General features: G+C 33.0%; 1 protein-coding gene across 1 annotated transcript; it reads right to left on the reverse strand.

The window, feature by feature from the left end:
* Positions 1–45: 45 nt before the first annotated feature.
* LOC102808038 (sialidase-3-like) lies at positions 46–14,549 on the reverse strand. Its single transcript, XM_085498090.1, has 9 exons — positions 14,375–14,549; positions 13,458–13,503; positions 8,139–8,312; positions 7,401–7,536; positions 6,476–6,566; positions 3,483–3,557; positions 3,070–3,209; positions 1,354–1,545; positions 46–1,137 (listed from the first exon to the last, which is right to left on the reverse strand). Exons 1-9 carry the CDS (start codon positions 14,517–14,519, stop codon positions 796–798), a joined length of 1,341 nt encoding a protein of 446 aa, XP_085354216.1. The 5' UTR covers positions 14,520–14,549; the 3' UTR covers positions 46–795.
* Between the last annotated feature and the right edge of the window lie 894 nt (positions 14,550–15,443).

A 15,443-nucleotide genomic window follows, 5' to 3' on the forward strand; every position in this document is an offset into this window, starting at 1 on the left:
AAGTATACAGATAAAACTGCCACGAATCTAAAACACTCATATCCATTATATATTGGAGGAGAGCTTATAGATTCATGTTTATTGAAGATAGCACAAGTCATTATAGATTGGGTTGTCTCGCATCTCAAGCGCTCATTTGTCATATAGATAGGACTATCGTGCATCTCAGACACTCAAAGATTGGATCAGTGCAGAGATTGCAAGGCATGTCAGTTGTACAGACAATTTGGGGATTTTTGGGAGCTTCATACTCACTGCCTTAAACTAGGTCAGGGTAGGTTTAATCAAGTGCGAGTACCATATATGCACACATGTATCAGTTCATTTGAATATATCCCAACATATGGGCTCATGATTGTCATTGAACAATATAGGAAATAATCTATACACACAAGGTTGCCATTATGTGTATAAATATTGCCATTATGTGTATAAATATTGCCATTATGTGTATAAATATTGCCATTATGTGTATAAATATTGCCACTATGTGTATAAATATTGCCACTATGTGCATAAATATTGCCACTATGTGCATAAATATTGCCACTATGTGCATAAATATTGCCACTATGTGCATAAATATTGCCACTATGTGTATAAATATTGCCACTATGTGTATAAATATTGCCACTATGTGTATAAATATTGCCACTATGTGTATAAATATTGCCATTATGTGCATAAATATTGCCACTATGTGCCTAAATATTGCCACTATGCATAAATATTGCCACTATGTGCATAAATATTGCCACTATGTGCATAAATATTGCCATTATGTGCATAAATAGTCTACAGAGCTATATTATGCAATACATCATCCAATGTGAATGTCTTGAACACAATAGTCTCATATGGATTACGTCGACCCTTTTCATACAAAATCGCAAATGTTTTAATTGTGCTAGCTCCAGGAATCCCTTTCGTCTCAAAATATGCCATGTCCGAATATCCACTGGGTCCTTTATGTATGATCCATGACCCACTCCATGTCCACAAACCGTTTCTACTGAGACGTATTGACATGTATTTTCTCTCGTGCAAACTGGCTGGGTTGGAGAAGAGTGCCCACGTGTCATGATTATATTTACTTTGACTGGCTTCTCGGGGTGCTGGGAATCCTACTATACTTCCCTGTATTTGGTAAATAGAAACATACAAGAACAGTATGTTTGTCATTGAACAAATTAACTCTTCAAAGGTGTTGAGAAAATTTGATTAATCATTAAAATTGGTACATTTATGGTACCCAAATGTTCACATTCAAAATAGTCATAGTTTTTAATGAGCTTGTTTATACCAGTGTGCGATATAAACAGTTTGCTTTTTAATTTCAAAATATCGACTCACCTGACAACCAGCAAAATGCGCTTGCCTTAGAATCCCAGATCGCATGTATAATCCAGGTTCAATCAATGCTTCTTTTAGTGAAGGTTTATCGAATGTAAGACCTCCGTCATCACTACAAGATATAGCACGTGATTGGTATGCACTTAATGTACGACTATTTAGGCACACTTTGTCTTCTGTCAATTCTAGCGCCTGTCATGGTCGTATAACAAAGCTTAATATTAAGGTCAAATGGTAATATATCCAGGAATGAAAAACTAGATATTTCGTTGGTATTTCTATAGCGGGTAAGTGAATATTGAAAGCGATAATGCACTCCAACAATGTCAGAAAGATTGTAGCTGGCCGTAAATTGCCTTGTATGACATTAGAAATCGTTAACAACTCAGTAATGATATGCAATAGGTCAATGCCCTCTCTACAAGTCAACACCAAGTTATTTGTGACATTGGTAAGACCATGAATTGAGAAATCAAAGCAACTGTGTTTCTCAAAATCAAACAATATGTATTGCAGAAGAGCATGCACAGAATGAGGAGCTGTTTTTAGAATTACCGAATTGTAAATAGAATATGGTCTCAAACATCAAACTTGAATTTAAAGTGCATACAAAAATTCAGAACAAAAGTGCATTTGCTATTGCTGTCTTTCAGGTAAATTGTACGAGAATCCAGGAATGAAAAACTAGTTGATATTACTGATTACCAATAACAAATCAAAGAAAGGTTAGAAATAACCCCCATGCGCTGAGAGTATTGGAGACGCATTAAAATTAATCCAAAATTAGATTTTCAAACAAGAAGCTTATCAACTAATGTTTGTCTGCTATTGAAATGTACAATATGAAAACAATGTGTTCTACACTTTACATCTGTGGTGTTCAGTCTAATTAATTCCAGAGCACCTCGGTGACAAATTCCATTTAAATCTGATTTTTGATAAATAAGAAATGTGCTAATAATAATTAGATAATTCATATGTATTAAACTAATCATGTCTCTATTACCCAAATGAATCAAATGAATTATTCGAATTAAGAAATTATTATGCATAGATATATGTCTATGCATTGTTACAGGGCATTCATATACATAGTTTCATTATAATATGATGAGTAATATTGAAAAAATAGAAAGATATAAAGTAAATTATTATGCATACTAATTATTATGGATGTAAATAGAACCAAATGTATATATGGACAGACCATCTATGTAGCAAGTCTTATTGACATGTGATTAGAACCAAATGTATATATGGACAGACCATCCATGTAGCAAGTCTTATTGACATGTGATTAGAACCAAATGTATATATGGACAGACCATCCATGTAGCAAGTCTTATTGACATGTGATTAGAACCAACAAATTATGATGCATAATAATTAACTAAATAAGCAATAATATGAACAGATTTTTGTCCTGGAGTATATTTGTGCCAAGTTTCATTGAAATGGAATAATTAGAACTTAGATATTTAGCTATTAGTGTAAAATTATTATTATGCATGGAATTGCTAACGAAACTAGTCAAATCCAGTCCAGTCCAGAACATCTATGTACCAAGTTTCATCAAAATCCAACGAGTGGTTTTTGAGATATCAGTGGAACGGACGGACGGACAGACAGACACCCCCACACACACACACACACCCACACACATACATATGCACTAACTGCAGACACTAAAGTCAAAAAGAGAAATTCAACACATACCTGAGCATCATTGGTAGCTATGTACTGCTCTAGTTTATCCTGTACACAAGGTACTCTCCCGCCAAGACTCCAGTTTTTACCTCCATCATTGCTAAGTAATACAGTTGACTGGTCAGAACAATTGTGGTAATGTTTAGAGCCTTGAAATTTAGAAACAATATTAATTGACAGCCATTCAAAGACGGCGTGACTATTAGAAGACGAGTTGATGATATATATCATGTAGAGAGGTAACGTTTGAAGTTATCACCCTTTTGATTTCAACTATACGATGATGATTCGATAATATATGTCGTTAAATGATATATAAATGTGGCTCTTCAGCTTAGACGATTCGGTAGCTGGACAGGAAGCCTTAATATGTAGAGATTACGACAAATGACAGAAACCTCTTTAAAGAACAGTACACTTACCTCCATCCGTCTTCACAAATACATGACCAGGAACAATTAATCGACCTGAATGTAGTTGTATCCCATGGCCTGGTCCTAGTAACAAACCCGTGTATGTGACATTGAAAAGTTCAACAAGATTTTATACAGCAAATGCAAAATAAAACACTAATTAATTTTCCATGGGATACAACGTTAACTTTTCACCAAAATATTGTGATCTACTTTAAGTCGACTAATTCCTCAACAACCCATAACAATGAATGAATGTTCGCACAACAGTCCAATGAAATTCAGTGGAAACGGTTGTTAAAGTTGGCAAGAATTAATACAAGCAGACCGGTAACGACGATTTTTAACTGTTTGATATTATATTGGCATACTAAAATAATTTAACCTCACTAGGATTATCCTCATTCCCATCAAAGGCGCAACAGGTCCGCCTGTCACTGTGTCACAGAGAATTTCGAATTCGAATTCAGACCATGAAACATTGGTACATGGTTCGACATTAATTTGAATTAGTTATTTTCTTTCTGTTTCTTTTACAATTATAACAAGACATGAAAATATGATTCACTGTCAGTATGTGTGTTGGTTTACAGGTACAACCATGTGCTGACGTCACACCCCGCACAGATCCAATGTGTGATTCGCACATTTGGGTCAACTATGCCTCCTGATTGAGTGTTTAATGTCAGCTCAATTAAGGAGGCTCGCTTAAATTCATATTCTATAGTTAATTCCTCATTATTCAATATTTGATGGAATATATAATTAACACATTTGAATAGCGGGAATGCAAGTTCAAGGTAAAGTGTCATATGTTTAATATGTACTAGCACACGGCAATTCAATGATCCATTTTAGGTTGTATAATATGATGTTCATTTTAATTTGAAAAGTAACATTTTTGTGATTATTCCAAATTCTTCAATGATGAATATTGCTGTAATTAATCAAGTTACGACGAAAATCATCAAAATCGGTCTACAGTTATTTTAACTTCATTTGTATTCACGTTTTGCTCATTAACAACGTTCACTATAACGAAATAATTTATTTTAAATATGGTTTTCAAAATTATAGCACAATAATAACACAAATATAATCGGAAACAATGTGAGGAAATTTCTTTATATATTTATATAACGATATAATTTAAGGTAACCAGCCATTTAAAGTAATTCGTATTTTACTGAAAATGACAAACATGATTTTCTAAACTATATTGTCATCGATCATGCCTATGAACACGCGAATTTTATATACAACGTAAATTGTAGGTAAATTGTATAATAGTATGACAACTTACACCTTGTGGATTGTTAATTTTACTATGTGTTTAAACTTAATAAATAACGAAAAAACATTTGATTGGGTGCATTAATACCTTTTTCAACTCCCTCTAAAAGTAAGAAATTAATTTAAAACATAATTGAACTCTGGTGACCTTGCCCTTTGTTATATAATATAATTCCCTTTATCATAGTTTGTTTCAATATAAATATGCATTGTCATAATTAATTTTGAATACAAACAAGTTCTGGGGTTGAACCAACAGTGGGGATCAATCTACCGAATGTCCTTAAAAGATGTAAATATCTTACAAAAACATTGGTGCCTTATTTGTTTAATTATTTTAAGGAACATAATTTCCAGCTTTATTGAAAGTAATTGAGATATTTTAGAATAAAAACAAATGTCTCATTGCAAAAAAAAAGTGCTGCATTTAGATGTGAATAGATTCGTAAAACATGCAAGATAACAGAAAAATTTAGCTGGCTTTAGTCCAAGTATTTTGTACAGGTGTCTGTCAAAAATGAATGATTCACTGAGACAAATATGAACTGCCTCATTGTGTGACTACTGTATTATATGAAAAGTAAAAAAAAAAACACCCTTTATGAATAGCTATCATGTTGCAAACTCTGTTTTGTATGCAAATCAACTTAAATAGTTGGTGTCCAGTGGAGGGAGAAGTCAACAGTACTGTTGCCTCCTGAGAATCTACATCTTCAAACACTGCAATCTCTGAAGTGAGTTTTTAAACTAGTATTACAAAAACTCTATCATTCTGTTCTAATAGCTGAAACATATTCCTGTGAGTTTTCATTTGTCGAATGAACTGTTTGTCATATACTGAATACATATATTTTAGAATAATTTTCTTTTTAAAATATGGATGAAATGTTTTGCTTTTAATGTATTTTTTATGTATTGTTTTTGATTTGATAACTTTGAACTAAACAGATTTTCTATTAGCTTCAGATCTTGATCAAAGTTAGGCACCCAGTTCATAGGAGTGCTTATATTGATTTTCTGACATCTTGTTTTCTGTAAAGATTTTATTGGTAGGTTTGCAAATGTGTATCAGACTGTGCAATCTCTCCATGAGTTGGTTTTGAAACCCAGTATGGGATTCTGAGATACATTACCAAGGATATTATTACAAGATAAATTATTTGCTTCATTGAACACATACAACAATGCATATTTCCACTGAGATCAGTGACCTTTGATGTGTATCACCAGTGATCAGTCAAGTAGAAACAGTCAAAATATTTTATCAGATTTTCTCAATTTTTGCATGATATTTTCATACAGGACATCTGTTGTTCAAACTCAGGGAAGACTTTATACTGATGAATAAAGTGACCAAGTTTGATAAAGTTTGGAATAGAATTAGTAAAGTTATTATGCACACAATAACAATTATTAACGACAACAACGACAACGCCGGACAAAATTTTTCCCTTAATATACCTTACCCTTCCATCTTTGATGGTACGGGCAAGGTAAAAAACATTTAATAAACTAAGGTCCATGAGCCTAGACAATAATTCACCTCAGCATGTAAAAGCTTAATTTTATTTTAACTGTTTCTCGTGAACTGTGAATTTCTCATGTTATATATATATATACTGTTCATTGCTTGTATATTTACGTAGAATTTATACATAGAGTGTAATCTAACGATAACTTTTCGCCCCATCTAATGAGTTCGCACTTACCTGGTACAAACATCACCGGCCGCGGCTCGGATTTCAAAATGCTCTCTGTGATACTGACAGGTTCACTCCATGTAACCCCGTCATCGTAACTCTTTGTAGATAAAAAATAATAATAATAGTGTTCGAAAAAATAGTAATAACATGACAGTAGCGAACACCAATATCTAATTATTATTAGGGTTTTAGTCCCAAATTGATGGAAACCCTTTTGTAATTGTTCCGCTTATTATTGTTTTTCCGCCATTTTCTCGTCAAGCTTTTTGTCAACGCTGTTGTACCGATCAGCTTCATATTTGCCCTAATGATAAAGGTGGATGAGAGTTCAGGCTATTGCTTCACATGAACAGACCACAATCTTGGCCTATTCAATGACCAATTGCACAGCTTTCGGAACGTCTCAATTTCTGGTGGTATTTTTGAAAAAATTAACCGACACAGTATGTAATTTCAAAATTGCAGGCGATAAGCCATTTCCATATAAGGTCATGTAACTCATTAATATACATAACTGTAATATCTCAAGCACTGTTACAGACAATTGGACAAGACATGTGACTAACATACCGGATGATCTTATATGATCATGTGATCTCATTAAATATGCATAACTGTAATAAACCAGTGACTGCTGTAGATATGAAATCGTAACCAATACGATATTGAAGCATTTGACAAGAGATTTCCTTATATGGAAATTAACCTGTCTCATTAATATGCATAACTGTATTATATAAAGCACTATTGCAAATTGTAACCAGTGAAATTTTGAAGGCATTGTACGACATGATGGAACGATAGAAGACCAAACAATGTTAATATTATATTATGGTGTAATGATGTTATTTTTGAAACATTGCTTTTCTTGAGAGTTTATTCTACATGACTTCTATCCAATTACCCGGCTTCCTAAATTAATACGTCTTACCTCGATCATCATATCGGTCTGATTAAAAACTGCCGAAATTAGAATTCCCTCTTCATCTGTACGAGAATCAGTTGTTCGGAATACCAAAATAATGCAGTTTCTTTCGTGGTCTACGATTGGCGTCGGATTCGTACAACTGTAATGAAAAAAAAATCTAACAAAGAAGGGATTCGCAAAAGGTTTTAATTTTACGTGTCTTATATTAGAGAACTGTCAGTCCAAGAAAGTAAAAAATGATAAAACCAAATACTATTCCATAGAAAAATTCGTGATTTAATTATTAACACCATAACCCAAATACCGACACTCATAATATAAACGATAAAACCAATGCTTTGAAATTTCCCAATTTCATACACACACAAAAACATAAACTCATGCAAACATCTTGATGTGAATATTTCCTACATACAAATAAAACTGGTATAAAACTGGTGCCAGTCTGTTGTCCCTTATTTATTGTTATGTGCATTGTCTTACATGGCACTTCTGTTACGTCATAGTGGCGTAGATGAAAGTATTTTTTTTTTCAAAGACACAACTGTGTTTAGTTTCGTTATTTTGAATATATAGTAAATTTCAAACGTTTAGTGACTACAGATCAGAACAATATGTACATCCTATGTCATCATTTACGTCACAGAAGATGCAATTTAAATTGAATTCTACTTCATACATTCCAATCACCACATATACAATTATGGCCAAAAGATATAGGTAAGAGAAGGGAATACAAACCTCCTCCCAGGAATATGAACAATAACTTCGGGTTCGTCCCACTCTATGGTGTTTACCGAGACATGCCGACCTTTTTTTAATATGATGTCTGTAATGCCCGCCGAGGTAACGGTATTTTTGTGAGCTTCACAAAATGCAAAGAACATTTTATTGTGATGTATAAGCGCAGGTATTCTGAAAAAAAATGTTTACATTTAATATTTACTCCCAAAACCATATTTGATGAGACGAGATTTCATACAAGAACGTGAGCGAGCCATAGATTCGAAAACACAATAACATGATTTCATAGTACAAAGACTTCATTTTTATTTTTACTTTACACAATCTTAAGCTGAATGACATGTGTGACGCTCTGTAAATGATATAACTTATAAATGACACGTGTGACACTTTGTAAATGATATAACTGATAAATGACACGTGTGATTTATTGTAAAAGATATAACTAATAAATGACACGTGTGATACTTTGTAAATGATATAACTGATAAATGACACGTGTGATACTTTGTAAACGATATAACTGATAAATGACACGTGTGATACTTTGTAAATGATATAATTTATTAATGACATGTGTGACGCTCTGTAAACGATATAACATATAAATGACACGTGTGATTTATTGTAAAAGATATAACTAATAAATGACACGTGTGATACTTTGTAAATGATATAACTGATAAATGACACGTGTGATACTTTGTAAACGATATAACTGATAAATGACACGTGTGATACTTTGTAAATGATATAATTTATTAATGACATGTGTGACGCTCTATAAACGATATAACTGATAAATGACACGTGTGATTTATTGTAAATGATATAACTTATAAACGACACGTGTGATACTTTTTAAATGATATAACTGATAAATGACACGTGTGATTTATTGTAAAAGATATAACTAATAAATGACACGTGTGACACTTTGTAAACGATATAACTGATAAATGACATGTGTGACGCTCTGTAAACGATATAACCTATAAATGACATGTGTGATTTATTGTAAAAGATATAACTAATAAATAACACGTGTGACACTTTGTAAACGATATAACTGATAAATGACATGTGTGACGCTCTGTAAAAGATATAACTAATAAATGACATGTGTGATTTATTGTAAAAGATATAACTAATAAATGACACGTGTGACACTTTGTAAACGATATAACTGATAAATGACATGTGTGATGCCCTGTAAACGATATAACTTATAAATGACATGTGTGATTTATTGTAAAAGATATAACTAATAAATGACACGTGTGACACTTTGTAAACGATATAACTGATAAATGACATGTGTGATTTATTGTAAAAGATATAACTAATAAATGACACGTGTGACACTTTGTAAACGATATAACTGATAAATGACATGCATGACGCTCTGTAAACGATATAACTTATAAATGACACGTGTGATTTATTGTAAAAAATAAAACTAATAAATGACACGTGTGACACTTTGTAAACGATATAACTGATAAATGACATGCATGACGCTCTGTAAACGATATAACTTATAAATGACACGTGTGATTAATTGTAAAAGATATAACTAATAAATGACACGTGTGACACTTTGTAAACGATATAACTGATAAATGACATGTGTGACGCTCTGTAAACGATATAACTTATAAATGACACGTCTGATTAATTGTAAAAGATATAACTAATAAATGACACGTGTGACACTTTGTAAACGATATAACTGATAAATGACATGTGTGACACTTTGTAAACGATATAACTTATAAATGACATGTGTGATTTATTGTAAAAGATATAACTAATAAATGACACGTGTGACACTTTGTAAACGATATAACTGATAAATGACATGTGTGACGCTCTGTAAACGATATAACTTATAAATGACACGTGTGATTTATTGTAAAAGATATAACTAATAAATGACACGTGTGACACTTTGTAAACGATATAACTGATAAATTACATGTGTGATGCCCTGTAAACGATATAACCTATAAATGACATGTGTGATTTATTGTAAAAGATATAACTAATAAATGACACGTGTGACACTTTGTAAACGATATAACTGATAAATGACATGTGTGACGCTCTGTAAACAATATAACTTATAAATGACATGTGTGACGCTCTGTAAACGATATAACTTATAAATGACACGTGTGATTTATTGTAAAAAATATAACTAATAAATGACACGTGTGACACTTTGTAAACGATATAACTGATAAATGACATGTGTGACGCTCTGTAAACGATATAACTTATAAATGTAACGTGTGACACTTTGTAAACGATATAACTGATAAATGTAACGTGTGACACTTTGTAAATGATATAACTGATAAAAGGCACGTGTGATGCTTTGTAAATGATATAACTAATAAATGACACGTGTAACGCTTTGTGAACGATATAACTGATAAATGACATGTGTGACACTTTGTAAATGATATAACTGATATATGACGCGTGTGACGCTTTGTAAACGATATAACTGATAAATGACGTGTGATGCTTTGTGAATGATATAACTGATAAATGACACGTGTGATGCTTTGTAAGTGATATAAATGACACGTGTGATGCTTTGTAAACGATATAACTTATAAATGACACGTGTGATTTATTGTAAAAAATATAACTAATAAATGACACGTGTGACACTTTGTAAACGATATAACTGATAAATGACATGTGTGACGCTCTGTAAACGATATAACTTATAAATGACACGTGTGATTTATTGTAAAAAATATAACTAATAAATGACACATGTGACACTTTGTAAACGATATAACTGATAAATGACATGTGTGACGCTCTGTAAACGATATAACTTATAAATGTAACGTGTGACACTTTGTAAACGATATAACTGATAAATGTAACGTGTGACACTTTGTAAATGATATAACTGATAAAAGGCATGTGTGACACTTTGTAAATGATATAACTGATAAATGACGCGTGTGACATTTTGTAAATGATATAACTGATAAATGACGCGTATGACACTTTGTAAATGATATAACTGATAAATGACACGTGTAACGCTTTGTAAACGATATAACTGATAAATGACACGTGTGATGCTTTGTGAATGATATAACTGATAAATGACACGTGTGATGCTTTGTAAGTGATATAAATGACACGTGTGATGCTTTGTAAACGATATAACTGATAAATGACACGTGTGATGCTTTGTAAATGATATAAATGACACGTGCGATGCTTTGTAAATGATATAACTGATAAATGACACGTGTGACGCTTTGTAAACGATATAACTGATAAATGACACGTGTGATGCTTTGTAAATGATATAACTGATAAATGACTCGTGTGATGCTTTGTAAACGATATAACTGATAAATGACACGTGTGATGCTTTGTAAATGATATAAATGACACGTGTGATGCTTTGTAAATGATATAAATGACACGTGTGATGCTTTGTAAATGATATAACTAATAAATGACACGTGTGATGCTTTGTAAATGATATAACTGATAAATGACACGTGTGATGCTTTGTAAATGATATAAATAACATGTGTGATTTATTGTAAATGATATAACTTATAAATGACACGTGTGACGCTTTGTAAGCGATAAAACTAATAAAATCACGTGTGACACTTTATAAACGATATAACTAATAAATGACACGTGTGATGCTTTTTTAAACGGTATAACTAATATATGTATATAAGTTTATCGTACAGGATTGAGTGAGATACGAAATATGTTTCTTCTGGCGCAGATAGTCGCCGGCGTACTGCACAATTACAGTCACTTCTATGGTGGTCGATAAAGTTGGTTGAAGTGCCGACATCTATTGCCATGGAACTTTCCACCATCATGATGTCTATGTCGATGTTTTCCAAGTTTATCAAAATTGATTGACAGCGAAATATAGCAAAAAATTTAAATTAGCGCGATTGTCATAATTACGACATCACATTAAAAAATACTTGTAATAACTGACAGTTCACTTACGCAGATCAAATTGCAAGGATAGATCACGACAGAAGTATTAAGTCTTTATTCTACAGATCGTTCGAGTTACGGACATCGAGATACGAAAACATATTTAGTAACAGAGAAAGAATTACAGGAAACACACAACGTTAAACAAACAAAAAAACTATGTTGCTCGTAACTCGAAGTTCGGTTAACTGATAATTGAACATCGAGTAACAATTTCGGGGTGGTTTCGCAAAAAAGGGCGTGATTTCAGAAATATGGGTGTGGTCATTTTTGTAACTCGATGTCCGTAACTCGAACAATTCAGCATCTCTAGACAGCGACAATAAACAATTACCAACGTAAGAATCCTGCGTAATTTCCTTTATGACCTACGCTTCGGTTTTCCCGTAACGGCATTGCGATCTCTTACATAACTATATGGTCTCTACATCACGTTATACAGACTCATAAATCATTTGAAACACTTACCTGACGTTTGACGCGGTAATCATGGCCTAGTCCGGAATCTGGCTTTTTAAAAGTGTTAGTACTGTGCCAGGTTTAATTTTCGGCACTTGTCTTTAAATCCCTGTTGTACTTTTATAAATGAGGACAGTTGTTCGGCGAATCTGTGGTATGACGGTATAGAGAGAATGTCCATCCCAACTTTTGTATTCTGATTTTACGGCTTTCGTCTACTAATGTCACACCTTCGGCTCGTTTGCAAACGCGTAAATTCTCACACTATTACTATATGCATTGCTGCATTAGCCAAAAATACAATGTTTTAAAAAAAAAGCGCCGACCGAAAAATATATATATAGGGCGCACAATAGTAATCAACTTACTAATTGCGTTCAAAATTCTTCATACTTGCACGTGTACTTGTCCAACTAAACGGATTATTATTAATTTCCATTAACTTTTCCTGAATTTATTCTGGTAGGGGCGACACTAGGTTCCTGTACTAATATATTGAGTTGTGCTATAGACACGGTGACAAATATTCCCCTTTACAAATTTGAGAAGGATGAAATTTACAAATTCATGTCACAGTATTTTCCCAACTACAACTCACAGTGAGTACAATATGGCACATTTTACTCTCACTTTCTCCCGACATCAAACACGTCTTTAAAGATGCTACATCACTCCAATCACAATAAAAGACGGCGACCTTAATTGGAGCATCCTCTATGGCGCTTACCCAAAAGGCAAATATCTATAGTGGCAGTGGTTGTGAGTAAGTGTTCTATATAAACAAGAAATAGTATCGTTTAATGTTCCTGACCGTAAATCAAGAAGTGAATAAAGAAAGCGACTTACCTAGCTGTGTTGTATCCTAACATCCCTTTAGAAAATATAAGTACTTCTGAAAGAGAAAAAAACAAGTTATTATGAAATATGTAATTAACGGAACCGAAGATTTTTATTCTGCTATTTTTGTGTACGAATAAACATTACGCGGTCGCATCGATTTCCACTGCGCATCAGTCGATACTCCCACTGTACTGTCTTCGTGTATATATTTCGGTATCCTGTAATAACCTCATATCATTTATGAAGGTTATTGATAAGCGGAGCATTCCATTTCGTAATTAGGCGGCGAAGGTCAGTGGCAAAATACAGGAGGGGGTCAATAAAAAATATACTTTGTATTTTTATTTTAATATAATTTTTCCTACTTACTGTGCCCAACTTAAATCCAAATTAATTTACAAAGGAAGGCAGCTGTTGAACAGTTGTCGCCTCTATTTTGCCTCTGTTTATTTCCCGCCGGAATTTCTATCGTATACATAGGGATTACATACGAGACAGCTGCCTAACATGAAACACGATCGTCCATTGTTGGTTTGTGAACAGACAAAACAATGATTGAAAGAATATAGCGCCTGTTTAGGACATTCCATAGTAAACGTTTCCTATAATCGGTCATATTTTAATTGTGGTGTAAACAAATTATAAAATAAAATACCTAAATATGTGAATATAACAAATACATGTATAATAATTTAGATAATCTGTCTAAATCAGAATATGCACCAACCGCAATTTGGAGAAGAGGTTTACGTGGACAGTTCAATAAGCCAGTCTAGATGTGGCTCTCATAAATCCAGTAGTATATTCTATTATTTTTGGTATCATGGCCCACCATGTGGGATCTCGCAAAAATGTTCACCTCCTGTCTGCCTTGTTGACCTCAGTATAACAATTGTATATGTATGTATATATTAGATACTAACCTTGGCTTCCACTACGGCCACCTACATTAATTATGTATCCAGCTTTGAACACCCAAACATGTACCCAGTATATAAAACAACTTCCTACACACATCGTACCGAGGAATTTCAACCTGATTAAGTGGGAGTCGAGAATAGAGGTCATCTTTCGTCGATATACTCTATGCTAAATGTAAAAAAAGCGATATTTACAGCAGTCACAGATGTGCTGCCTAATCTACACAATCGCCAACAGAGAGCCGAGTACTATCAACTGTATAGAACTGTACGCATCAATGCCTACATATGTTTTACCTGGGTTCAAAATTAACAACTACTATAATGCTAAGGACAACAAATTTCATAACCGGAATAGGGTATGGCTGTACAGAAATATAAATTATACATCTTCTATCCACTTCCCTGATCCAAACAATTGTTTAATTATAGGGGTAAATGTAAAGTGCTATTAGACGAGCGCAACTATTTGTACTCATCAGATGCTACTGTCAGAGCAGCCATGAAATTATACCCATCATGTATGTACCATACAACAATGAAATTATACCCATCATATATGTACCATACAACCATGAAATTATACCCATCAAGTATGTACCTTACAACCATGAAATTATACCCATCATGTATGTACCTTACAACAATGAAATTATACCCATCATGTATGTACCTTACAACAATGAAATTATACACCATCATGAATGTACCATACAACCATGAAATTAGACCCATCATGTATGTACCTTACAACAATGAAATTATACCCATCATGAATGTACCATACAACCATGAAATTATACCCATCATGTATGTACCTTACAACAATGAAATTATACCCATCATGTATGTACCATACAACCATGAAATTATACCCATCATGTATGTACCATACAACCATGAAATTATACCCATCATGTATGTACCATACAACCATGAAATTATACCCATCATGTATGTACCTTACAACAATGAAATTATACCCATCATGTATGTACCTTACAACAATGAAATTGTACCCATCATTAATGTACCATACAGCCATTAAACTTATACCCATCATGTATGTATC

The sequence above is a fragment of the Saccoglossus kowalevskii genome, chromosome 4, assembly GCF_978046115.1.
Source record: "Saccoglossus kowalevskii chromosome 4, keSacKowa6.1, whole genome shotgun sequence".
Lineage (NCBI taxonomy): Eukaryota > Metazoa > Hemichordata > Enteropneusta > Harrimaniidae > Saccoglossus > Saccoglossus kowalevskii.